At 44.0% G+C, this 26305-nt stretch overlaps 1 protein-coding gene across 2 annotated transcripts in view; it reads right to left on the reverse strand.

Annotated features, from left to right (window-relative positions):
• The window catches only part of IYD (iodotyrosine deiodinase), a 28815-nt gene extending 5290 nt beyond the window's left edge, over positions 1–23525 (reverse strand). Inside the window, exons 1-3 of one of the 2 annotated variants that reach the window (XM_083174652.1) lie at positions 23280–23525; positions 5147–5344; positions 4134–4293 (exon numbers count right to left, since the gene is read on the reverse strand). In XM_083174652.1, the coding sequence (XP_083030778.1) occupies positions 4134–4293; positions 5147–5344; positions 23280–23469 (548 nt within the window). In that variant the 5' untranslated portion in view covers positions 23470–23525. Of the gene's footprint in view, positions 1–4133; positions 4294–5146; positions 5351–23279 lie in introns of both variants that reach the window. The other variant, XM_083174651.1, reaches the window with a different exon arrangement.
• Between the last annotated feature and the right edge of the window lie 2780 nt (positions 23526–26305).

The following is a 26305-nucleotide window of genomic DNA, read 5'->3' on the forward strand; positions in this document are numbered from 1 at the left end:
TCGACATGGTCCAAAGGTCGACAATCAACAGGTCGACGGGGTTTAAAGGTTGACAGACAATTGGTCGGCAGGGTTAAAGGTCAACAGACAATAGGTTGACAGGGTCAATAGGTCGACATGGAAAAGGTCGACATGCATTTTTTTACAACATTTTGAGCCGACATGTGCCGACAGATGGTATTTCATGCCCTACCATCCACTAGGGCGTGGAGGGAGAATATAATAGTGTGCCAAGTGCAGCGAGCCATGCGAGGGGACGTGGTACACTTAAGACAGTGTCGACATATACACAAAAAACATGAAAAACGTATGTCGACCTTTTTCATGTCGATTTTTTGACCATGTCAACCTTTCACTGTTGACCTATTGACCCTGTCAACCTATTGACCCTGTTGACCTTTAAACCCTGTCGACCTTTTGACTGTTGACCGTTTGACCCTGTCAACCTTTTCACTGCCGACCTTTACACCATGTCGAAACCTTTTCAATTTCGACGATTGGACCCTGTGGACCTTTTAACCCTGTCGACCTTGTGACTGTCTAACATTACTGATTGACCACATGAATGTAGACCTAGACATTGTAGATCTAATATATCATAACCCACTGGGACTCCCCTCAACCAATCAGGGCTGAACTCCAGAGGAGATGACTACATCCAATCAGGGCTGCATTCATTTGTTCATTGGTTATGCAGGGGGACTAGTCCCATGGCAGTTGTACCACGATTAACGTTTATCACTGTAAAAAGGTGATTCCATTATCAGTGGACTTGCCCAGTTCTGCCTATTATTATTATTATTATTATTATTATTATTATTATTATTATTCTATTATTGAAATGACTCAAACATAATGTAAACGAATTTAAATGACACAGGGTGGGATGTATTAATATACATCGCCGCCCTTCGCCTGACAGCCGCCGCGATGCTGCCTCATATGTACTGACATATGCGGCTATCATCGGGTTGCGGTGCCGGAGACCCCCACGATACCTGTGATGTGGTCTGCGGGGGTCTCTGTCACATCCCGGAGGCTGTCAGTGTCCCCCTGCGTCTCCTCCTCCCCCCTGCAGCCGGATGTCCTCCCGGCTGTGACACCTGCTGGGGGAGGAGGAGATCAGGAGGACGGGAGGGGTGGGGGGGGGGCGCAGACGGCGGGCAGCGATAGAAGCCTATAGGCTTCTATAGGGTATTGCCACCCAGAGGGTGGCGATACCCTGCCAGGCGGAGGAAAATGCGGTAAAACCCCCGTTTTACCTCATTTTCCTTTTAGTACCTCCCTCCGACTGAGAGATATTTATAATGTCTTGTAGAAAAACAGGTAAAGTGGAATTGCAACCCGTACCAATCAATAGAATTGCAGCTAGGGGGTTATTCAGTCTGGATCGCTGGGCTGCTAATTTGCAGAGCCCTGTGATCAGGTAATCGCAGCCTAGCCAGATTGAAATCCTGACCTGTGCAAGCCTGTGAATTGCTGTGCAAGGTCTGTGAATTGCTGTACAAGCCTGTGAATTGCTGTGCAATATTGGAAAGGGTATAGACTGCGCTTAATTGATGATAGAGCAAGGTCAATTAAAAAAGCAATTTAATTATACAATAACACACTAAAATAAGCACAAATAAAATATGGTACACAGTAATATGGAAGGGGGGGGGGGGGGGGTTGGGGGTGTAAAAACTGCATCCGCTTTAATTTGATATAACCTTTGAGAGTCCACAGTTCAATGTGTGACTAGGAGATGGTAGGAGAAATTGTCCTCTAGACTTGACCAAAGCGGTATTCAGATGATACTTCCTCCAGTTTTATAATGAGGGTGGCATTCCTCCCAGTTGGAATATCAGAAGTAGTAGTGAGAAGTCCGCTGGGTGACCCCGGGTGGGTGTTTAGATAGGCGGCTTGCCTTCAGATGGTTTGTACCTCACTCCGGTCGATAGGCTGATGGTCAGTGCAAGTCTGGATCTCCTGTCGGCTTTTAGGTGGTGGGTGGTGATGGCTGGAATGGCAGCGGGGTAGGTGGGCAATCTAGGTGTCTGTCCAACGCGTTTCGCCGCTATAAGCAGCTTTTATACCTATATCCGTCCTGTTACCAAGTGAAGCTGTCAGTTTTACAAACTGTCCCGATGTTTCGATCCCAATCCGGGATCTTTATCAAGGGGAAGTCACCAGGGGCAATATCAGCAAGAAAGTGAAAAAAGCAATCCTGAGGTCCTTCTGCCACAGCACACAGAGACCAGGTCTCTGTGTGCTGTGGCAGAAGGACCTCAGGATTGCTGGTATATAGGTATAAAACCTGCTTATAGCGGCGAAACGCGTTGGACCAGGCACCTACATTGCCCACCTACCCCGCTGCCATTCCAGCCATCACCACCCACCACCTAAAAGCCGACAGGAGTTCCAGACTTGCACTGACCATCAGCCTATCGACCGGAGTGAGGTACAAACCATCTGAAGGCAAGCCGCCTATCTAAACACCCACCCGGGGTCACCCAGCGGACTTCTCACTACTACTTCTGATATTCCAACTGGGAGGAATGCCACCCTCATTATAAAACTGGAGGAAGTATCATCTGAATACCGCTTTGGTCAAGTCTAGAGGACAATTTCTCCTACCATCTCCTAGTCACACATTGAACTGTGGACTCTCAAAGGTTATATCAAATTAAAGCGGATGCAGTTTTTACACCCCCAACCCCCCCCCCCTTCCATATTACTGTGTACCATATTTTATTTGTGCTTATTTTAGTGTGTTATTGTATAATTAAATTGCTTTTTTAATTGACCTTGCTCTGTCATCAATTAAGCGCAGTCTATACCCTTTCTAATATTTTTCTATAGGGACCGACAATCCCTTTTTTTGACAGCTGCTGGCAGGAACAATTCACACAGGCGCCCCTACAGTTACCCTGGTAATTGTTTTTTCCTTTGAATTGCTGTACAAGCCTGTGATATGCTGTGCAAGCCTGTGAATTGCTGTGCAAGCCTGTGAATTGCTGTGCAAGCCTGTGAATTGCTGTACAAGCCTGTGAATTGCTGTGCAAGCCTGTGAATTGCTTGCGAAAGTTAGATAAGCAGCAAATCCATATGCAAGCTGCTCACCATCTAATGATTTTTCAAGTGTGTGCAGTCTGGGCGTAGCCCAGGACTTACTCGGCAGGTGCAATAGAAACAGGCTGTTCGGGGCCGGAACGGGACTGGCTTCATGTCAATTGCCAATTCGCAGCCATGCGATCAGGTCTGAATAACCCCCTATAACTTAGCATTATGTACTAGATACACAATAGATAGAATCTGATTGGTTGGTATTTGCCACACTTTAACTTTTCCTCTTTAGATAGTTTGAGAAATCTCTCCTTAACCACTTGAGTGGTATGCCCGGAAATTTCCTCTCCACTTCGGCGATCGTACGCTGGATCTCCCCTGCCCCCACTGCCATGAGTTCTAGTAAGCAGGTGCCAAGCGGCAGGCTTAGGTATGTTCGAACATCCACGAGCCTGCCACCTGTTATGAACAGCAACTGGGGCAGTGGCAGGGCTCAGGAGCTCAGACGTATGATCGCCGGAGCAGAGGTTAGGGGGAGCAACAGAAGGGGGAGGGGGGGCTCTTGCTGGGGCAGGACAAACCTGCCCTAGTAGGTTTCTCCTGCCCCAGCAAAACCCACCACTCAAGGAGTTAATAGGGGGAATCCAAATAGCTGTGGGGTTTTCCCTCGTGGCTAATTACTGGTGACTACAGAGTCAACCATCAGTTATTATCACACGCATTAAACTACAGAGGCAGATTTCAGGATCTGCAAGGAAAAGTCTGCGACAAGAAGACACCATCTAGGGATTCAATGCACAGGGAAACACATACATTCTGCATTCTCTACAGAATGTATGGGTTAGTGTATGTTAGCCCGATGGTTACTGCACAGGGAAGAGACTGATTTATTGAATAGCTACTGTATGAGCAGGAAACAGTATAGCTAATTGGATTCTCCCGTTTGGCTGAACTAAGATCACTGCTGTTAATAAATTTGTAGACTTCTTGGGTATATACATTTACCATGACAGCCATTTAATTGTTGCCATTAATATTACTTAATGTTAACAAAGAGAGATTTTTTTTTTCTTTTCAAAAGGATCTACCTTAGTCTTTTCAGATCATTCACCCATTTATCTCCCATTCTTTTTCGGTAATTAATTTCTTCCTCTTCTTCAATAATCTCCCGAATCTTATGCTTATGCTCTGGATCTTGCACAACCACAAATGTCCAGGGTTCTGTATGAGCTCCACTAGGTGATGTCCCTGCAAAGTAAGTAACAGAAGGCATATTAGATATAACTAAAATCAATGTTTGCTGAGTATTCATAGCAAGTGATCCAGATAAAGGAAGAAGGCCAGGATAACACAGGATTATCATCAAGATAAATTGGATCAACACAGAGCTTCCCAACTCTGCTATTAGAGTCCAGATTTCAAGTATACCCATGCTCCAGATGATTAAACAAATTGACTGCGATACTAATTTTCACATGTGTTCAGGCATGGATATCCTTAAAACCTGTACTGTAAGGGTGGCGTGGGAAACTATTTGCAGCATAGTTGGTGTAATGACAAGCATTACTGCATCAATGTCTTTGGTATTATTCTCACAAAGGCCACAACAACAGTATGTTTGCAGTTTCCTCCCACAATCTAAAAATATTCTAGCAGATTCATTGCATAGTGACAAATAGTTTTTGGTAGTTACGTTCAAGTTTGTAGCTGCATAGTGTATGTGAGCAAGGAGGTTACTCCACAAATTTATTCCAAACCAAACTATGTTTTATTGAAGACAAGAGGCTATAGGTGATAGAAGATAACTAGAAGTCCTTATGATAAGGTATCAATCTCTCTGGGGTTAAATACTGTAGGCCATACAGCACTGTGACTCTATAATAACACAGTGACAGCCTTTGGCATATACATATATACATATGCATATTGGCCGATGATAAAGTACCAGACAATTAAATTCTCCTCCCTTATCACTGCTTCATACATCTACCCCTGAGTTTGCAAACCTGTGCTCTAGGGGAACCAACTGTCAGAACAATAAGCTCTCCGTTGAACTAAATTGTTTTAAAAATATTATTAGCTTTTTGGAATTGTAACTTACCTGCTGCTCTGATGATGTTTTCAATGACTTCTTTTGGGACTGGATCATCACTAATAAACCTCACAGATCTTCTTTGGTTGAGCAATTCATAAAATTCCTTAGATCTTTTCACCATTTCCTGTTCAGAGTAATGTGGTGGTCTAAAGGGAATATGCTGGATATTTTCTTCATCCATACCTACCCATTCATCTTTATCTTTATCTTCTGAAAGATACAATGAATAAAGGGTCATCAAACAGAAAAAATACATATTTGTAACGACCCCTTCACACATGTCATACAATGCTGCATTATAGTGGTGAATATGTAACTGGTATATATCTCACATTTCTTGGTTTCTGGAACTGCTGTCACCTGAATGCTGACAAGGTACTGGGTATGAAATGGATTTTTATACACCAGAAATCAATTCAGGAAACCTTAGCCCCAATACCTCAAAACCACAGTAACTAGTGAATATGAGACACAGGGGGCGAAATGTAATAGGGGGCGATTTCTCAGTCATGTGTGATTTTTGGTAAAAAACGTCCGAAATCGCATGTTTTCCAAAAATCGCACATGTAATGGCCGATTTTTAGTCACACTTCAATCCGCATCCAGATGTTTTGCCATTGTAAATTATCTAACTCGCCCATGTAATAGGGTGTGATTTTTGGTAAACGTTACCAAAAAAACGCCCAAAAATTAGACCAGGTTCTGACTGGCGAATTTGACAGAACCATCACAGATCATTGTGGTCTGTGCATGGTTCTGTCCAAAAGAGGGGTTAAATTAAAAAAAACAGCGTGGGGTCCTCCCTCCTGAGCATAACCAGCCCCGGGCTCAAAGAGCATGGGACAAACAAGTTGGGGCTCCCCTGATTTTACAAAACCATCACCAGGCTCAAGGGCTAGTCCTGGTTCCCAAAATACGGGGGACAAAATGAATAGGGGTCCCCCGTATTTCAAGAACCAGCACCGGGCCCAACCAGCCAGCAGGGTAATGCCACAACAGCCGGGGGGGGGAGACTTTTTATACAATTCGTCCATCCCCCGTCCGTCCCCCCCCCGGCCAAAGCATTTATCCCTCTGACTGGTCAACATGGGCAGGGGTCCTGGGGAAGTGGGGACCCCTAAAGAAGGGGTCCCCCCTCCAGAACTTAACTGCCCATATTGAAGCCCAGGGCTGTCCTCAATGCCCCTGGGCGGTGGACATCGAGCTGATAATTGGTGTAAAAAATAGATAAAATCCTATTGTATATTGCTGTGGAACTATGAATCCCAGCAAGCCTGCACCACATGCAGGGACTTGGAGAATCACAAGTCCCAGCATGTGGAGCAATAAAGGGCCCGCTGGGGCTTGTAGTCCCACAGTAGTACAAATAGTTATATAAATACACTTACACACTGACAGTAAAACTTTATTACACAAGGAGCCCATTCATCCAATACTCACCTATGTTGCCACAAAGCATCGGTCTTTTTGTCCAGTAGTATCCATTCGGGTACCTGTGGATAGAAAACATACTCACCAGCCGTCTTCAGTGCTTCTCCGGGAGCCCTCCACCACTCTATCCACGCTCCGCCCCCCGACCGGGACTTAGGCCCGCCCACCAGCCGATCATGGTCCGGCATCACGAAATCGCGGACCATGATTGGCTGGTGGGCGGGCCAAAGTCCACCTAAGTCTCCCGAGCCCACCCCCCTTTCTTATCTGAATGATTTCCCCCTAAACAGGGGCATGCCCCTGTTTAGGACACACCCCTATGCAGTACAGAGGCCCGATTCTACTCTCTAATGCTAGCCACACATCTGACCAACTTTCCTCCAACCATCCAACTAGTTGGTTGGATGGAATAAAAACCTGGTACTGGATTGGAGCAAATGTAATTTGTAATTAAGTCATTTGTTTCCCAAATCGGACAGTGGACAACAGCTGTCAGTGAGACAATGTACTGAAGTTGGACTTATTTGATTTAAACAATTTCACTGAATGTTTTTGTCCATTCTCCTGAGTTTGTGAGCAAATTGCTTATTGGCATTTGCCCCCATACAGTACCAGATTTTCAGTCCAACCAACCAACTAGTTGGATGGTTGGAGGAAAGTTGGTCTGATGTGTGGCCAGCATAACACTTTAGGTTGGTATTTGTCTGACAAAGAACTAAAGAAAACCATCTTTAACTTGGTCTGTTAGATGAAGGATAGGTTTACATGCAAAAAAAAAATTCCTCTTATTTCTGAATTTTAGGCATTGTATAAATAAAGGACAAGATGAATTGCATTAACTGAAAAAGGGTCAAACAGGTTTTTGGTTTTCTAAGAAAAGCATCTTTAGAACTTATTGGTACTGCTTGCTGGGATATATATATACCCCATTTAACCTTTACTGTCTACCCAGTTTAAGTGACCAACTTCCCAAATTAACTTATTGTTTGTTAAGAGTGAAAAATTACAGACCAATAAAAAGTAAGAAAATGTCTCCTAATGTTAGGGTATGTGAAGAAAAATTAAATATGAAATCTACAGTAGGTCATCTCCTTATATACCCTTTTCTTATTTCCACCTGTCCTTGAGTGTACTCCTGAGTCCTGGCCTCTTCCTCTTCTATTGTGTTCAGCCGTGTATCAGTTTTATCTTCTGTTAACTATTGGATGAAGAGTGTTAAATATCTCTTTTTTTTTACTCTTAATTTTAGCTAGTTCAACCCCCATCTAATCTATCACCAATAGAATGAAGTCAAGTGAACATTTGTTAATTACAAGCGGCTACAGAATAAAGCATTACTTCTACTTAGGGTAGATATATTAGGCAATCTAAAGCTGTGAGGGTTTTGTTGGGTCTGGTATGCGGCTCCAACAGTTAGGATTGTGATGGTCATTGTACCGACATCGGGATCCTGACCACCGGTACTCTGAAAGGGGGTTGAGCACAAAGAAGCACCATGCTACTGTAGGTTGGTGGCTTGCTGTACACTCACCACAGACTCTATTCTCCCTTTATGGGGGCCATGAACCCGGCACCCTATTTTGTTTTGGTTCTGTAGTATTCAGAAAGCAACTGACCATTGATGGTCAGATCTGTCTAAGGGAATCTTATCAAATTATGAAATTAATTTAACTTATGAAATTAAGTTGTCCAAATAGGATCTTATCACCATAGTCATCAGTATGAAAAATAAATGTTTTCAGCTTCCTTAAGTAGACGCTGAAGAAGCTGATATATGGTTGAAACATATCAACAATTTAGAAAAAAATTATATAAATGGTTAGAAAATAACACTACAATACCAATAATGTCAGATTATCTTTTGTAAATAATGTATGATATTGAGAGCAGATAAGAAATTATTATGCATTAGATACCAGGCTAGATATCTTCTTATTCAACACTCATTTGATGTCTATGGACCCTTATTGTATAAAAATAGATGAAGACAGTCTATTGGATAAATAAAGACTCACAAGAGTCTTAGGGGTTTATTTACTAAGATGGGAGGTCTATTGAAGATGGTATGTTGCTATGGGCAACCAATCAGATTCTATCTGTTATCTTCTAGAAGGTGCTACATAAATAATAATTAGATTCTGGTTCATGCGAAATTCTGATTTACATCTACATCCATTTGGAACCTCCCACCGACCATCGAAAGATGTGGTGCGCACACGCATACATAAAGTGATTCTTAGGTCACTTTTCTATGCATGTACGTTCTTGCTGATGTCAGCTGCCCGCCCCTTAGATTCTCCTACGTAGAAGATAAAGTAATAAAAAAATAATAATAATACACATATAACAATAAAGTCTCACTATAGAAATCAAATTAAAGATAACAATGATAAGAAAATATAACATTGAATTGGTTAGCCAATTCTTCTCTGTCACGTGATCTGCTAGTACGACCTCATGACAAAGATGCCTAATAATGGAAGGCTAGGGTACACCTGAGCAACAGGTTTTAGGAGTAGTGTAATTTACCTACCAAAGCCCCATAAACTGGCTTGGCTTTTTAATCGGATGAACTGCCATAAAGCAATGTGATTAAAGAAAATATCAGCTGTAATCTCAGAGTAATCTCATTGTGCAATGTGTCACACCTAATGGCCTCTGTCCCTATAGATAACTTTGTTCTAAAGTATTAAAAAGTTATTCAGGAAAAAAATATAGACATATGTGCACATTGAATGGCAATATGCATGTCACAGATGAACCTTCAGCCAATCCTTGTTCAAAACAAAATATAATAATCAGGAAATGTGTTGGGGGTAGCGGTATATAGGGTGTTTGTAGGAAATAGGGGGAGTAGGGTATGTTGGGGGTAGAGGGGTATGGTCTGCATGTGGGAAGACATGGGCAGTAGGTTATGTAAGGGTAGAGGCATATGGGGTGTATGTGGGGTACAGGGAGAGTAGTGTGTGAGGTGGGTATATGGGTATGTAGATAGCTGTTAAGGGTGTATGTGGGCCGCTTGCAGCGATGACAAGGAGGTGGAGAATGAAGGGTTAACAGATGGAGGTGCAGGTGGATGGAGAGGTTCATCGCTGACAGAGAGATGCAGGGGTGCTGGGGACAGAGAGATGGAGGGAGTGAGAGATGCAGGGGTGACAGGGAGGTGGAGGGAGTGAGATATGAAGGGGTGACAGGGATGGAGAGAGTGAGAGATGCAGGGGTGACGGGGATGGAGAGGTAGAGGGAGTGAGAGATGCAGGGGTGACGGGGATGGAGAGGTGGAGGGAGTGATAGATGCAGGGGTAACGGGGGCAGAGAGGAGAGGTGGAGGGTGTAAGAGATGCAGGGGTACCAGGGATGGAGAGGTGGAGGGAGTGATAGATGCGGGGTAACGGGGGCAGAGAGGAGAGGTGGAGGGAGTGAGAAATGCAGGGGTACCAGGGATGGAGAGGTGGAGGGAGTGAGAGATAAAGGGGTAACGGGGGCAGAGAGGAGAGGTGGAGGGAGTGAGAAATGCCGGGTGACGGGGATGGAGAGGTACAGTGGGGTTGAGAGGTGCAGGGAATGAGAGATGCAGGAGGGACGGAGAGGTGGAGGGAGTGAGAGATGCAGGGTGACGGGGATGGAGAGGTGCAGGGGTGATGGTCATGGAGAGGTGGAAGTAGTGATAGATGCAGGGGAGATGGGGACGGAGAGGTACAAGGAAGGAGGAAGTGAGTGATGCAGGTGTAACAGATGGAAGGAGAGGTGCAGGGAAGAAGGGACTATCTAATTGATGTCACCTTACCTTAGGGCCCCCTGTCTTAAGTACCCCAGGCCCTCTAGAGCCATAATCCTGCAGAGAGGAGTCGAGAGCAGCATGTGCCAGTCAAAGGTGTAAGTTAATATAAAGGGGGTGCAGAAAGCTTAATTAGAGGACAGGAAGCTGTTAATATTAGTAATACTACAGGGATGGGGGCTTTTAAATATTAATACAACTACAGGGAGTGGGCTGTTAATTATACTACAAGGAGGGGGCCAGGGTCTGATAAACCAATAGCCTAGAGAGCTGGGTCCTTGGGGAAGCAGCACATGGCCACTCACCGCCACAGCTCTTTATGGTGTGCGCTCAGCTCCTTGACTGCTGAGGGGCTCAGACCAGGGCCGACGGACATTTGAAATTTGGCTCCTGCCCTCCAGCTTATCAGAGCTCATGGACCCGCAGCCAAAGTAGTGATTAGCTGTCAACCCGCAAGCTCCAATTGGCTCACTAGCCTGCGCTATTTTTTAAATGTCTGTCGGCGATGGTATGAGCTGCTCGGCAGCATAGGAGCTGAGCGCACACCACACAGGGCCGTGAGCTCTCTCCTTCCCTCTTATATGGTACTAATATGGGAATTATGTAAGTGGAACTAATGTGGGCAATGTTAAAGGGGCACTACTGGGGAAATTATGTGTAAGGGACATTACTGGGGGCATAATATGTAATGGGCATTAAGTGTGTGGCATAATGTGTAATGGTCACTATAGTGTGCAGCATAATGTGTACTGTAGTGTATGAAAATGTGTAATGGGCATTACGGTTTGTGTAATCCTGGTGCAGTGTGTCCAGGGGGCTTTTCAGATCGCTATCTTGGTTCGGACCTGGTATTTTGATCCCGGGTTATTCAGTTTGGTGCTTTCACTTCGCACCTTGACCCAGGTTATAAATGCGATCTGAAAGGGGTATGAGGGGCTCTATCTGGTGCACTGTGTATACATGGCACTACTATGTGGCATAATGTGAATAACTGACTCTACTGTGACACTATTATGTGTCCACGCCACTTGTCACTGCCTTTGGCGCACACTGTTCCTATTTTGAGTAGGGGGGGGGGGGACTAGGCACCTCCTCCACCAGCCGCTGCACCTGCACTTCCTCCTAATGCAGCTGCCTTTATTGTCTGAGGGGAGAAATCCCATCTACACCTAGGCCTGTGTACAAGTAGAGCAACAGCTGCTGCCGCAGGGAGGATGCGAGATCCAGCAGCCGGGGCAGAGCAGCAGGAGCTGAGCTGCTGCGGAAAGCAGACACACAACAACAGGAGGAGAGCGCAGCAGCGGGCAGGGCCTGCAGTCATGAACCCACTGCTTAGTGCTGCTGTCGAAATAGGGACGGAGTGAGAGCCACGGCTGCTGGCAGGGGAGAGCCGGGTGAGCGGGAGCATGCGCAGTAAAAAATTGCGGAGAAAGAATTAATAGAGCTTTCGGCGAAGTGGGAAAAAATAACAATGTGGAAATAATGCGAAAAATTTGCGATAAACAGGATAAAAAGGTGGCGAATGTAAGTGTATCTCCCCATAAAGTGTATGGAAATAGCCATTCAGCTCCTAACTGACCATGAGTGACATAAAAACATCAACTACTACTACAAAAATAACAAAGCAAATGTAAATAGACAGACAGATAGATCGATCTGAGTATTGTACAGAATTGTAAGTGCTACAGAAAATGCTGACAATTTACAAGTAATAGTCTGGTAATATATGTACTGTGAGAGATACAGCGCCACCTTGTGGTTCCACATAGAACTGATTCCAGTAACAAGTATAACAAGTACAAGATACACAAGAATATAGCACCAGATAGTATTTCTACACAAAAACTATATAATTTAATTATTTATTTAAACCTTGAGAGTTCAATGTTTGTTAATCCAATAGGAATCTGTAAAAATATTTAACATATATAACTTCATCTGCTTGCATGTATACAAACAAACCCTATGCTTATCAAACCAACTGTATTTGTGTGGTAATGGACATTAACATGGTATTAACAGTATTGTCATCATCCTAAAGAAATGTGCTCCTGTACTTGCTCATTCTCAATCTTAAAGGACATATAGTACAGCACATATAAAAGACAAGCAAGAAGAGTCAATGGCCGGATGGTCCCTGATAATTAAGTATCCATTCAAATGTATCCGGGAGATACAAAATGACTGGAGAAAGGCCCATGGTAACCAATCAGCACTGAAGTAACATCTGTAATTTGCATACTATAAAATTATACAGAGCAGCTTATTGATTGCCATGGGCTACTTCTCATCTCTTATCACTACTTCATACATCTACCCCATATGAGCTGATTCTGATGTCTCTCCCAACTACCTGCAAATAACATTGGGGGTTATTTTGGTTCACTCTTTCTGACAAATTCCTTCTTAAATGGACAAAACCATGTGCACTGCAGGTGGGGCAGATGTAACATGTGCAGAGAGAGTTAGATATGGGTGGGGTTTTTCTTCCAAGTGACATCTATATTGCAGTGTAAAAATAAAGCAGTCAGTATTTACCCTGCACAGAAACAAAATAACTCACCCAAATCTAATTCTCTCTGCACATTTTACATCAGCCCCACCTGCAGTGCACATGGTTTTGTCCATCTAAGAAGGATTTTGACAGAAAGAGTGAACTAGAATAAGGCCCTTAATTCTTTATTTTTTACTTATTTCCCCTCCTCCTCTCTCTCCCCTTTCTTCACATCTTTCCTTCTTAACCCTTTGAGTGCCAAGTGAATTTGTCAAAATAGGTGTGAAAATTGGCAAGCAAACATTTTTATTCATCATGGTGACCTGTAATGTTTACCTTATATAGGAAATATTATATTTTTTTACACAACATTTCTTAATTGAATTTATATAACAATTGTGAATGACACTGGGATTTTTGTCTGATATTTTGCATATCTCTCACAGAGATGTTGGCATTTTTAGCAGATATTTTGCGCATAATTTACAGTATACCTCTCTTTAACCCCTCCCACCTCAATCCCAATATTCCCCTCGGATTAAATGAGAAAACCTTCCAGTGTATGAGCCCTTACCACCTGGTGAAATACTGTATCATGCAATATCTATACTCTTGTTTTCTAGATTGAGAATTGTCAGGCACCTTTCTGATTTGCTGTGTTTGTTTATATGTAATATAATATGTAATATCTTAGTCACTTTCTATTGGAATAATTACAGTGAATATTAAAAATTGTTGGGTGTCTGATTTATTACAGATTTAATACTGTAACTATTGGATAAAGTACTCTGTGATGTTGTGTTTTATAATGTGAGGAAATTACGAGGTCTCAAGGGCTGGCTGGCAACTTTCAGCCTGGGGGGCAACACAAGCAAGTGGCCCATCACCATCGCTATCGTTTCACCACCTTACCCTCTCCCCTCTAGTATGCAGCAAGGATTAAACAATCCTTCCCCCCACACACATACACACATACACCAGAAATGGGGACAGTGTGCGCCGAAGGCTCGTTGCAAAAGTTTCTACTATAATGCCCATTACACATAATGCCTTACACCGTAATGCCCATTACACATAAAGCCATCACTGTAATGCCCAAACATACTGTAATGCCAACACTGTAATGCCCATTATACATAAAGCCAACACCGTAATGCCCATTACACATAATGCCACACACCGTAATACCAATTAAATATAATGTCACACACTGTAATGGCCATTACACATAATGCCAACATCGTAATGCCCATTAAACATAATGCCACACCGTAATGCCAATTAAATATAATGCCACACACCGTAAAAACATAATGCCACACCATACATAATGCCACATCGTAATGCCAATTAAATATAATGCCACACATGTAATGTCCATTACACATAATGCCAACACCGTAATGCCCATTACACATAATGCCAACACTGCAATGCCAATTAAATATAATGCCACACACCATAATGCCCACTACACATAATTCCAACAACATAATGCCCATAAAACATAATGCCACACGCCTTGATGCCCAGTACACATAATGCCAATACCGTAATGCCCATTTAATATAATAATGCCTATTACATATTATACTATATAACTGCTGCTTAACTACATGCTCATTATCAGAGGATTATCACTTGTTGCCAGGGGTTACATGCTTCTTGCCAGGGGTTTCATTTCTTGTTGCCATGGGGAGGGATATTTCTTGCCAGGGGGGAGCCAGGGTACATGCTTGTCGCCAAAGGGTTCCATTTAAATAGCGCGCCAGCGCTACCAGAATCCGCACTTCCGGGTAGCGCTGGCAGCGCTGTTCTCTTCTGACAGACACTAGAGGTATGGCCTTACCTCTAGTGTCTGTCCCCTCTAAGGCTGCGGTGGGGACGGCTGCGGCAGCGTGTGCAAGATGCACACAGCCGGCCCAGCTAAATAGTCAGACCGGCCTGGGGGGCATGTGGCACCCTGCCCCCCGGCCCAGCCCACCCCTGCGAGGTCCGGTTCATAAAGTGAGTGGGTAAGTAACACCACGAACAGGCTATTGTAGAAAAATATCCAATCTATTTCATAATGATTTTCCACTGCTGAACACCAATGGTTTAATGGTTAGAAACGGGACCCTCACTGTGAGGGAATATGTATTCAGCACTCAATCTTTAGCAGCCCATACACGCTGCGATCCTGGCGGGTCCGATGTGTGCTTTAAAAATGCGCGCTCCCGCGCACCTCATCGCACAGTACAAAAAGTATGTACTGCACATACTTTTTGTACTTGATATAAATCACATCGCATTGCATTGCATGCACAAGGCGTGAAATGCGATGTGATGGATGCTATTGTAGCCCAGAACGCACGCCGGGATCGCAGCGTGTATGGCCAGCATTATTCTCACCTGCACTGTTTTGGGGATGTTTTAGACTGAATTAACAAATACCATTCCAAAACATGTATTGTACTTGTAAAACTATACCCAATGACACACAATATTAACAGCAAAGGTGCCAGCATCAAAGGGTTAAAACAGTCTTTCCTAGCATGAAAAGGGTTTACATCCAATCCAATAACAAGGTTAGGATGGCCAAGCACTAATTCCCTTCATAAGCAGCCTATAGATTCATTAGAATAATCCAACTTTGACGTCTGTATGGTAGATGCACGTTACTTTACAAAGTCCTATACAGTATATTAAGAACTGTTAAGAGCTTTATATGTTAGGATGAGGAGTTAAAATTGGATTCTGAGGGAGATTGAGAGAGCTCGTGAGCAGGTTAGAGAGAGAGAGAGAGAGAGAGAGGTAAATGTGATGAACAGTCCTAAAGCCCCATACACATGGGGCAATTTCAGCCATAATCGCCAGGGGATATGGTTGCTGAGCGGAGGAGCATGCTTGAGCGATCACCCCTGGAGTCTCCATTTCAGGGAGACGGGCAGGGTTAGGGGGTGTCGGGGAGGTGGCGGAGGGCTCACATGGAACAGGGGGCATGAGTGTCTCGTGCGAGCGCACCCCCTTCTGTCTGATGGCGGTTGGCAATAGAATTGCCAGGACCTGCAACAATCAGAGGTGCTCCATCTGTATATTGCTGAGTAATATTAAGCCAATATTGCTCAGCAATCATATTGCTCCGTGTGTACAGAGCTGAAGAAAGACAGAAATGAAAGAGGCAAGTGCAAGGGGGGCCACAGAGCAGGAGGTTACAGTAGTCTAAGCGGAAGATGATGAGTACATCAAGATGTTTGGTCTCAAAGGTAGCTGAACTGGTGTTAGAGAAAACAGAAGAAAAAGTTACGGTACGACCACAGCAGATTTTATGAACCTCACCATTCTAACATATAATCACGGCTTACTCAATACAGATGGAGCCGGCCTTAGTGTTGCTGGCGAATCGCCAGCAGCATGCTGCTGGCGATCTGCCAGCAACACGGTGCTCCATCTGACTGAGACGCGCGTGCGTCCCCCACGCACGCGCGTCTCAGTATCCAGGCGGCGAGGCGGACGCAATACTGTCCGCCTCCCACTCAAGCGGGCTGGGGGGGACCCGAGGGCATTGCAGGGGTGGTGCGGTCACCCGGTGACCGATGGCAGCACCGTCGGAAGGGGACGCGCGCACCTCGTGCGCGCGCGTCCCCTTCCGGCATACAGATGGCGTGGTGCAGGGGATGGCGGCTGGCGTAGCCATCGCCATCCCCTGCAAAGATTAATCCCGCTACATCTGTATGCACGTAGATAGAATATGGCCCCCAATTTATCAGGGTATGGGTCATAGGGTAGATATGGTTGACAGTCATTATGTTGACACATGAAATAGGTTGAAAGACACTACTGTAGGTCGACATACGCATTAAGTTTACTTGAAAAGGTCAACATGAATGTTTCATGTTTTTTGTTGTTGTCTATGTTGACTCAAGTGGACATAGACACCGTATAAGTGTACTGCGTCCCCTCGGATGGCTCGCCATACTCGGCATACTATTACTGTACATTCTCACTCAATGCCTAATGGATAGTAAAGTATGAAAAAACAAAATGTAAAAAAATAAAATTAAAAACTCATGTCGACCTTTTCAAAGACGACCTAATGACCATGTCAACCTAATGCACGTCGACCTATGCCATGTGAGCGGTGCACATGGGTCCCTGAGTCCTAGGGGTCCGCACATTGCACCCACTTTTGTAATACCCTCCGGATTCCAGCGGCAGCAGCAGAAGCGCTGTGGAAATCACTCCAGTACTCAGACCCTACTGCTTCCGTCACTGCTCCCGGAGGAGGCAGCACACAGGTCTCCTCCTCTCTTAAGATGCTTCTGATTAAGTGGTTAGGAAATAGTGATTTGGTAGATGGCAATGATGGATGCCATTTTCCAAAGGAAGATTTCCACCAAAGCAGCACTTCAGATCTCCAAAAGTGATGATGAATGGATGAGAATGAGTGATAATTCAGTTGATGTTTAAACCCTAACTACTGCAAAAAAAGTGGTACTGTATACTGTATTTCTCAATATTATTACATTCTGAGCAACAGAATTGGTAAATTGACCATGTACCATTGACCATGCCATGCCCCCCTCGTGTTGAAGCAAACCCCCCCCCCCCCCCCAAAAATCAAAAATAAATTATTTTTACGGAAATTGTGCACACTTATGGTCAAGCCATATCGGCGTACTGGCAACAACCACAGGAGAAGACCAGGACCTCCCAATTTTCTTACTGTTTCCAACGCCACTCCCCTATAAACATACTTTAATTGCTGCCACCCTAGAGGCACTCACACTATTTAGCATAGATACTGTATTACTCAAAAATTTCCTCTGATCCAGAGTAAAGGTGCTCTCAAATCCCACCTAAATCATGCTTTTGGAATGTGTGCACTAGGAGGTGGTGACCTAGTTTAGCACTGGTCCGGTTACTTCACTTCTGTATCCCGATATGAAATGGAAGGGATGTGCGTCATTCATTGATCACTCCGTCTATAATAAACATCACTCCAATGTGTAAGTCTGGTCCTGGGAATGCTGTGTTCCCGACTGTGACTGATGTGGGTCAGTGGACTGGGACGGATAGCTGAACAGTGGAGGCTTTATGTAATGGTGCATATATTAGGGAGGAAACTGAGACACGAAGGGTACAGGCGAATGGGAAGTTGGCGAATACCCTGACAAGGGCGCGGAGTCTAGCCCGTTGGTGATGTACACCATGAAGACCCTCACAGGACTATGGATCCGCTGCAGCCAATGGGCAGGTTGCGGCCCCCTGTCAGGGTTACCTATTCAGCCTGATGGACTGAGAAGTTGTAGCGAGTATCAGACTGGGTGCCTATGGCGACAGGTTATCGGACTGGGTACAGATGGCGACAAGTTATTGGACTGTGTACCGATGGTGACAGATTATCGGACTGGGTACTGATGGCAAAAGGTTATGGCTGCCCTGGAATATCCAGTACTAAGCACAGAGACTAGTAGATGATAGCAAGGGTATAAAATCAATCTGGCAGCAGAAGAGTAACCAGGAACTATAGCAGCAGAGTCCAAGTAAGTGGTATTGGAAGCAGCCTGCAGCCTTGGGAAAACTTTCTGGAACAAACATAGGAAGTAACAAGCTGTTCAAGGCACTGGAGGTGTCTGGGAGGCCTGCTTATATCCCCCTGAGTGTCTGATGATTGGCTGCTGACTGTAGTAGTGATTAGTGAAGAACCAGAAAGCGGGTTCACCTGGTTCTACATGTGTCATTTGATCATACCTAGGCTCACAGTGACTACTGGATAGATAGGTAGGCAATGGTCAGCTAACTGGAGATATCATGGCGTCGCTCATGTCCAGTATGGTTTGCAAACAATGCCGGCGACATGCCACCACACGGGGAACAGACACAGGGACTCCATTAAACTGGGTGAGCGCCGGCGGACAGGGACTCCATTAAACTGGGATGCGCATGCAGTTGTTTTTCGGTGCGCTCACCTTTGTTGACTATAGGCCCTTCGCTGGATCACCCGCTCGGGGACATCGACACCACTTGGACGGGTGGGCAGTCAATGTAGAAGGCTGAGCGGATACAGCTTGTTGTTAGGGTAATGTTTGATTGAGTAGATCAGTTGTGGGTGGAGCTTAAATAATTAGCCATTATTTCTTGGCCACCATTAATTAATTATAATCAAATTTATTAGCTTAAAGTGCTTTAATAATAAATACAGCTAACACTTTCTGCCAAACCTACAATAAGCGGTAGAGACAAAATGAGACAGAATAGCTTGCAATTTTCAGCCAAAATCGCTGGTCGCTCATGAAAACGGTACACCGAGCAATATATTGCTGAGAGTTATTACCAGTACGGTACACTGAGCAATATATTGCTGAGAGATATTGCAAGTGCACTGAGCAATATTAGACCTGCTATATCTGGTCATATAGAAGGCAGTCCTCTGCCTGGGCAGTTCTTTTATTGAGAAATCTACTAAGTGGGAAATATACAAAGCGGATTTACTTATAAAGAACAGTTATAAAACAGTTGAAAAACACTGAACAACATCAAACAAGGTAAATACAATACTTATTCCACACTTTCTCAAACAATCTCCACATTACCTGGTCACCAACAGACAAACTATCACATCATGCTCACCACAATGCTTCTTCTCATTTCATTACATGGCATACTTACCAAACTTCAACAATCCTATAATCTCCCTGACACTCACCACTCTGTACACATTGCCTCTTCCATTATTCACTCCCCTCTTCTAAACACTCATGAGTTCTTTAATTAATTCTCTACTTGTACTTTCACATCCACTTCCCATCACCAATACAAAAAACTGCAAACATCCACCTATCTCTATCTCTCCTTTCTAATCTTATTAGCTGGTGACATATTACCAAACCCAGGCCCCAACCACCTGACCCACCCAGATTTAATGGCTTCTAAGCCTAGAAATTCAGCTAACCTCATAAATATCACATGCCTCCCACCACACACCAAGCAACTTAAATGTGCCCTATTGAATGCACGCTCTGTTTGCAACAAATTAACAACCATCCATGACCTCTTCATCTCCCACAACTTCAATCTGATGGCAATTACAGAAACCTAGCTCACACAATCAGACACGGCCTCGCCTGCAGCACTGTCACATGGTGGTTTCCACTTCACTCACACCTCCAGGCCTGGTAACTGTAAAGGAGGTAGAGTTGGTATATTACTGTCACAAGCCTTCACATACTCAGTTCTCCCACCAGTTCCTTCACTCACATTTACATCATTTGAAGTACACTCCATTAGGATTTTTTCCCCTTTCTCTCTGCTTGTTGCTGCTATCTATCGCCCACCTGGGCTTCCCAAATCTAAATTTCTGGAAGATTTCTCTGCCTGGCTCCCCCATTTCTTATCCTCTGACATCTCCACTATCATCCTGGGTGACTTCAATATTGCTATTGACAGTCCACCATCTCTGCATGCCTCCAAGCTCCTCTCTCTAACCTCCTCTCTTGGCCTCTCCCAGTGGTCTGACGCCGCTACTCATGAGTAAGGCCACTGCCTTGACCTCGTTTTAACCAGGCTGTGCTCAGTCTCTGATTTTACTAACACTCCCTTCCCTCTCTCTGATCACAATCTCATTACTCTCTCACTCTCCTCCATTACCTCAAGCTCACTGACACAGAAATCATGCAAGCCTACTCTAACCCGCAGAAATACTAATGCTATTCATTTTCCACAACTTTTCACCTCACTGCAACAACAGCTCTCACTTATTTCTACATTTACCTCTCCTGACTCTGCTGTTTCCCACCTCTACCAGACTCTTGAAACAGCCCTTGATGAAGTGGCTCCAGCTATCCATTATACCCCACGTAGGCTTAGATGCCAACCGTGGCACTCCAACACAACAAGACAACTACAAAATCAGTCACGTAAAGTTGAACGCCAATGGCGTAAATCTCGTAATATTACTGATTTCCTCACATATAAGACTAGCTACCACTCCTACTGCAATGTATGCAAAAGTATGCAAACATACTACCAACCTCTCATCTCTTCTCATGCCACCAACCCTAAGTGACTTTTTAACACATTTAAGTCTCTTCTGTACCCTCCCCCTCCTCCCCCACCGGCTACCATCAGTGCACAAGAACTTGCCTCCTACTTTAAGGACAAGATTGATAACATCCGAGAGGAAATGGTATGCTCCACATTCTCTAACCCTCTTTCTGCCACACCTGAACCCTCTGGCACTTTCTCTTCGTTTGAGCCCACAAATGAAAAGGAAGTATCTGCATTCTTCTTATCCTCCTACTCTACTACCTCTCCTCTTGATCCTATACCTGCACAAGTCATTAAAAATCTATCTCCTGTGCTTATTCCAACCTTAACTAAAATCTGCAATCTCTCTCTTGCTACTGGTACTTTTCCGTCTCTGCTCAAACATGCAGTGATTACTCCCATTCTGAAAAAACACAATTCTGACCCTAACTCTCTCTCTAACTATTGTCCTATCTCTCAGCTCCCATGCCTCTCCAAGCTACTCGAGAGACTTATCTACTCTCGCCTAACAAACTTTCTTAACTCCAACACCCTATTAGACCCGCTTCAGTCAGGATTTCCCTCTCAACACTCCACTGAGACAGCACTGACTAAAGTGGTGAATGATCTGGTAACAGCTAAGTCTAAAGGCCATTACTCACTGCTTATTCTTCTAGATCTTTCTGCTGCATTTTACACTGTGGATCACACTCTCCTTTTACAAACACTACACTCCCTAGGTCTTAATGATACAGCCCTTTCCTGGTTCACATCTTACCTATCTGATCACTCTTTCACTGTTCGCTTCTCTGACTCTACTTCCTCTTCACTACCTCTGTCAGTCGGAGTTCCGCAAGGCTCAGTCTTAGGTCCTCTGCTTTTCTCAATCTATACCTCCTCGCTTGGCAAACTAATCAGCTCTTTCAGATTTCAGTATCACTTATATGCGGATGATACTCAAATCTATCTATCAACCCCAGAGTTGTCACCAGTGGTTTTGGGCCGAGTCTCTGAATGTCTCTCTGCCATCTCATTTTGGATGTCTTCTCGCCAACTCAAACTCAATATTTCCAAAACTGAATTACTTATATTCCCGCCAACTAAGAACAGTTACCATCCTGATATCTCCATCACTGTTGACAACTCGACCATCTACCCTACCCCACAAGCTCGTTGCTTAGGGGTCACCCTCGACTCTGACCTGTCCTTTGTTCCCCACATTCAATCTGTCTCCAAATCATGTTACATGCATCTAAAAAACATATCCAAAATACGACCGTATCTCACACAAGACACTACTAAATCTCTTATCCATGCACTCATTATATCCCGCATTGATTATTGCAATAGTCTCCTAACTGGTCTTCCCAAGAACAGACTCTCACCACTGCAATCAATTTTAAATGCTGCTGCTAGGCTGATCTCCCTTGCAAGACGCTCATCGTCTGCTGATCCGCTCTGCCAGTCCCTCCATTGGTTGCCTGTATATTACCGTATTCAATATAAAACACTTCTACTTGCATATAAAGCTATTAACCATACTGCACCAGCATATATTTCTGCACTTATCACAAAATATATCCCATCTCGACCACTCCGCTCTGCACAAGATTTGCGTCTCATCTGAGCGGATCACTAGCTCCCATTCACTATTACAGGACTTTCATCAGGCTGCTCCCATCCTATGGAATGCCCTTCCATGCACAATAAGACTCTCCGCTAGCCTCCAAACTTTCAAGCGTTCCCTGAAAACTCACCTCTTCAGGCAAGCCTATCATATTTAAGTTCTACACGCATAACCCTCTGAGGCACTTATGTATTATATAGCTTCCCTTCTGGACTTGTAACTTGTTGGGACTGCTATGCTATTACTGATGCCTGTCCTTGTGTTTCCCTCCTATATACCTAATAGATTGTAAGCTTGCAGCAGGGCCCTCTAACCTCCAAGTCTGTCTGTTACCCAGTTTGATTTATCACTGTCTACTATTGTAAAGCGCAACGGAATCTGCTGCGCTATATAAGAAACTGCAAATAAATAATAAAATAAAATAATATATTGCTGTGTGATTTTAAGCCAAAATCGCTCAGCGACCAAATCGCACCGTGAGTCTCTGAGTCTTTATTTCAGGTTTCAGGCGTTCGGCGCATACCTTTTCGCTAGGTTGTGAGTATACACAGCCTAGCAAACAGGTCTGAATCAGGCCCAAAGTTCCAGCCAATCAGCCCCTAACTGTCATTTTTTCAAACACAGCCTGTAACATGGCAGTTAGAAGCTGATTGTTAGTACTTTATAATTTTCACTTTATCTCTCTGCCGGGCTTTGTAAATAGACACATTATTGCAAGTCTCCCTATCTCTTGTGCTACTTATTGCTTAAACTTTATTTTTGCAATTTATAAAGACTTTCGAAAAAACTATAAGTGTCTTACCCTCTTCCTCTACTGCGAGGTCAGTGCTGTCCTGAAGATCTTCATCCACCCATGGACGCGATTCTGCTTTACTCTCATTTTCACTTTTTTTCCCACCTTTCCCTTTTTTCTTCTTACTTTGTAAGATTATCACAATTAAAACACAGATAACGGCAACATAAAACGGGCTCAAAAAGGAAAATACAGCCATGGTTTTCCTCTCTCCCGTCCACACGGAAACACTATTCTCTCCTGTTTCACTCTCAGGCAGAGGTAAAAGGGGCGGTACAGTATGTCACCATATAAAGGGAAGCTCAGATTTCACAACAAGCCCAGTTTGGTGGAGCATTGAACTCTTCTATGTTTATGGATCAGTGAAGAGGAATTAAGTACTTTTTATGTTGATTTTGAGCTTGTCAAGGGAAGTTGGATTCTTATACATGATCCTTCTGAAAACAGCATTTACCTGTACTTACTTAATACATAGCATGTGTAAAATTACATTTCTCTTTTTATAATGAAAGTTTGAACATTTCAATGAAAGAATAAACGCACCAGGAACAGCAAATACAATAAATGGCACCAGGTTTTGTTTGTATGGAATACTTCATTTTTCACTATGCTTCTTAAAATTTGCAATTGCCTGGGTCATTTTATATAGTTATAATACCCCCCAAAAAATTTCACTATACAGGTTATAAATGGTTATCTTGTGAGCAGCAAGGAGTTGCCTCGTGACCGAATTAGTCAAAAAAAGTTCAATCCAATTAAACTCCACTCTGTGAATGTGATCGCACCCACCCTGCCAGGAACGGGACCACTAATGCTGCCCATACACGGTGCGATGTGCATGGTGTGTTTTAATTAAACTAGATTGTATCACAGCTAGTTCAAAATACATGTGATGTGCTAAAGCCATAGCTGCCTACCCTCCTGCATTGTGCAGGAGACTCCCTGAAATAGCAGCAATCTCCCTCTCTCCCTCATTAGTCTAGCAATCTCCCTCATTTCACCTAGCCCACATTACACTGTTAAATATTTGGGGAAAAAAGGAATAATAGATAGATATATTTACATTGAATTACCAGCACCATTTCCCAGCACTTTACCAAGTATAGTAGCTCTTGCTAACTGCTTTGGGGCTCATCTACATTTGGATATAAGTCATTTAAAAAGATTCCTCTCAGATGTAGCAGTACACACCAACGCTTCTAGGTGCCACATGCACAATCTCTTCTCACAATCTCTCCATATATGGAGCTAGACACGCCCTTTGGGAGGAGCATGACACGCCCCCTCATATGGACGCTGTGTAAAATTCTACTACCATCTATAATCTCCCTGAAACTAGTTTTCAAAAGTAGGCAAGTATGGCTAAAGCACAGTGTGTTTTGAACTAGGTGTGATGCAGTCTAGTTCAAAAAGTACCTGCAGCACATACTTTTTGGACTGTATGCTGTGATGTGCGCGAGAGTGTACAGGCAGAATAGTAAAGAACTGAAGCTTCCATCTCGAGGTTGGCCTCCTTGCTGGCTGCCTCCAATCAATGCACTCATCACTCACCCAAGCTCCAAGAGAAGAATAGCAGTGACCCCCCGGGACATATCTCCAGAGTCAACGATGACCAATTTGTTGCAAGATTTTTTCTGGCGTTCCCACCTTCCATTGGGAGTATTTGTGCATGATGACATGTTGGCACACATGAAAAGGGGAATGGCCAGTGGCCAGGGCCAGATTAACTATGGGGCAGATGGAGCTGCAGCCCCAGGTCTCCACATACAAATAGGCCCACCACCATGGCAGCATGATGATCACCAGCTAGCCACATGGTTGGCCATAAATACTCAGTATTAAAACTGAATTTCTATTTTACGAATCAGGGCATTTTTTGTACTTTAATATATTTAGAAAGACATTGGGGCCTATAATGTATGGGTCCTACATGCCTACATGCCATTAGCCTCACCTCCTCCACTTCTCATAATAGGCCCTTGAACATTTCCATTTCCTTAATCCGGCCCTGCCAGTGAAGTAACAACAAACTTGGTCCATAAAATGTTGGCACCAGCTCGTTGTAACAGGGATTCAGTTTGGTGTCAGAGGAGTTTCCCACTGGCCGCCATATCTAAAGCTCCTGCTTCCATTAAAAATGTTCCTTCCAAAATGGCAACGGCCTCCTCTAGCATCCTTAATAACTGTCTACTGTGTGGAGTTTTGGGAGCCTCATTTTCAATGGGAGTAGGCGTAATGGGACTGCGGACATGTATTTCTGCAGTCCCTGCCCATCCAGTATCCCAGCACCCACGCCTGCCAAGTATCACGAGCCACCGCAGGGTCTGTGGTATGGGCTTGGCCTAACGGAAAGGCATGCTGTCCTGCTATGCTTCTCTTCCCCAATTGTGAGTTCTGCAATCGCACCGCTTCCCAAGGCATGGAATGGACAGGATTGGACATGCCCAGCATGGACAGCTGAGCCCGTGTCTGAGGTGCTTTGGCGTTTTCAAGTGAATGAGAGCTGTAAATTGCTAGCTGTGCAGGTCCAGAGGAGCAGAGGCCGATATGAACCCAATTTTCTAAAGTTTCCCAGCCATTGCTGGGGAGTATGCAAGAATGGAGGGAATGCAATATTTGGCTTTTATTTATAGTCACAAAACTTTCCACAAAGGCACATACAGTATTTAACTGTACAATAGATATAAGTAATACTTATTCAAGAAGGATTAATCAATCTCATATTGGGGCAAATGTATTAAGCCTTAAAAAGGGTGATAAAGAGAGATAAATGTCCAGCCAATTAGCTCCTTACTGACATCTTTCAAACACAGCCTAAAATGACAGTTAGGAGTCGATTGGCTGGACGTTTATCACTCTTGATTACCCTCGCGTTTATCTCTTTTTAAGGCTAAATACATCTCCACCACTGAGCTTCTGGGTATTCGGCATACTGTATTTGTCGAGAAGAAAAAAAATCCACTCATTTTTGCAGGCATCTGATAAATTTATGTTTTTCACTTCAAAGTGAACTTTGTCCTGTGCAAAGCACTTTT

This window comes from Crinia signifera, chromosome 3, assembly GCF_055691185.1.
Source record: "Crinia signifera chromosome 3, ASM5569118v1, whole genome shotgun sequence".
Taxonomy (NCBI): Eukaryota; Metazoa; Chordata; class Amphibia; order Anura; family Myobatrachidae; genus Crinia; species Crinia signifera.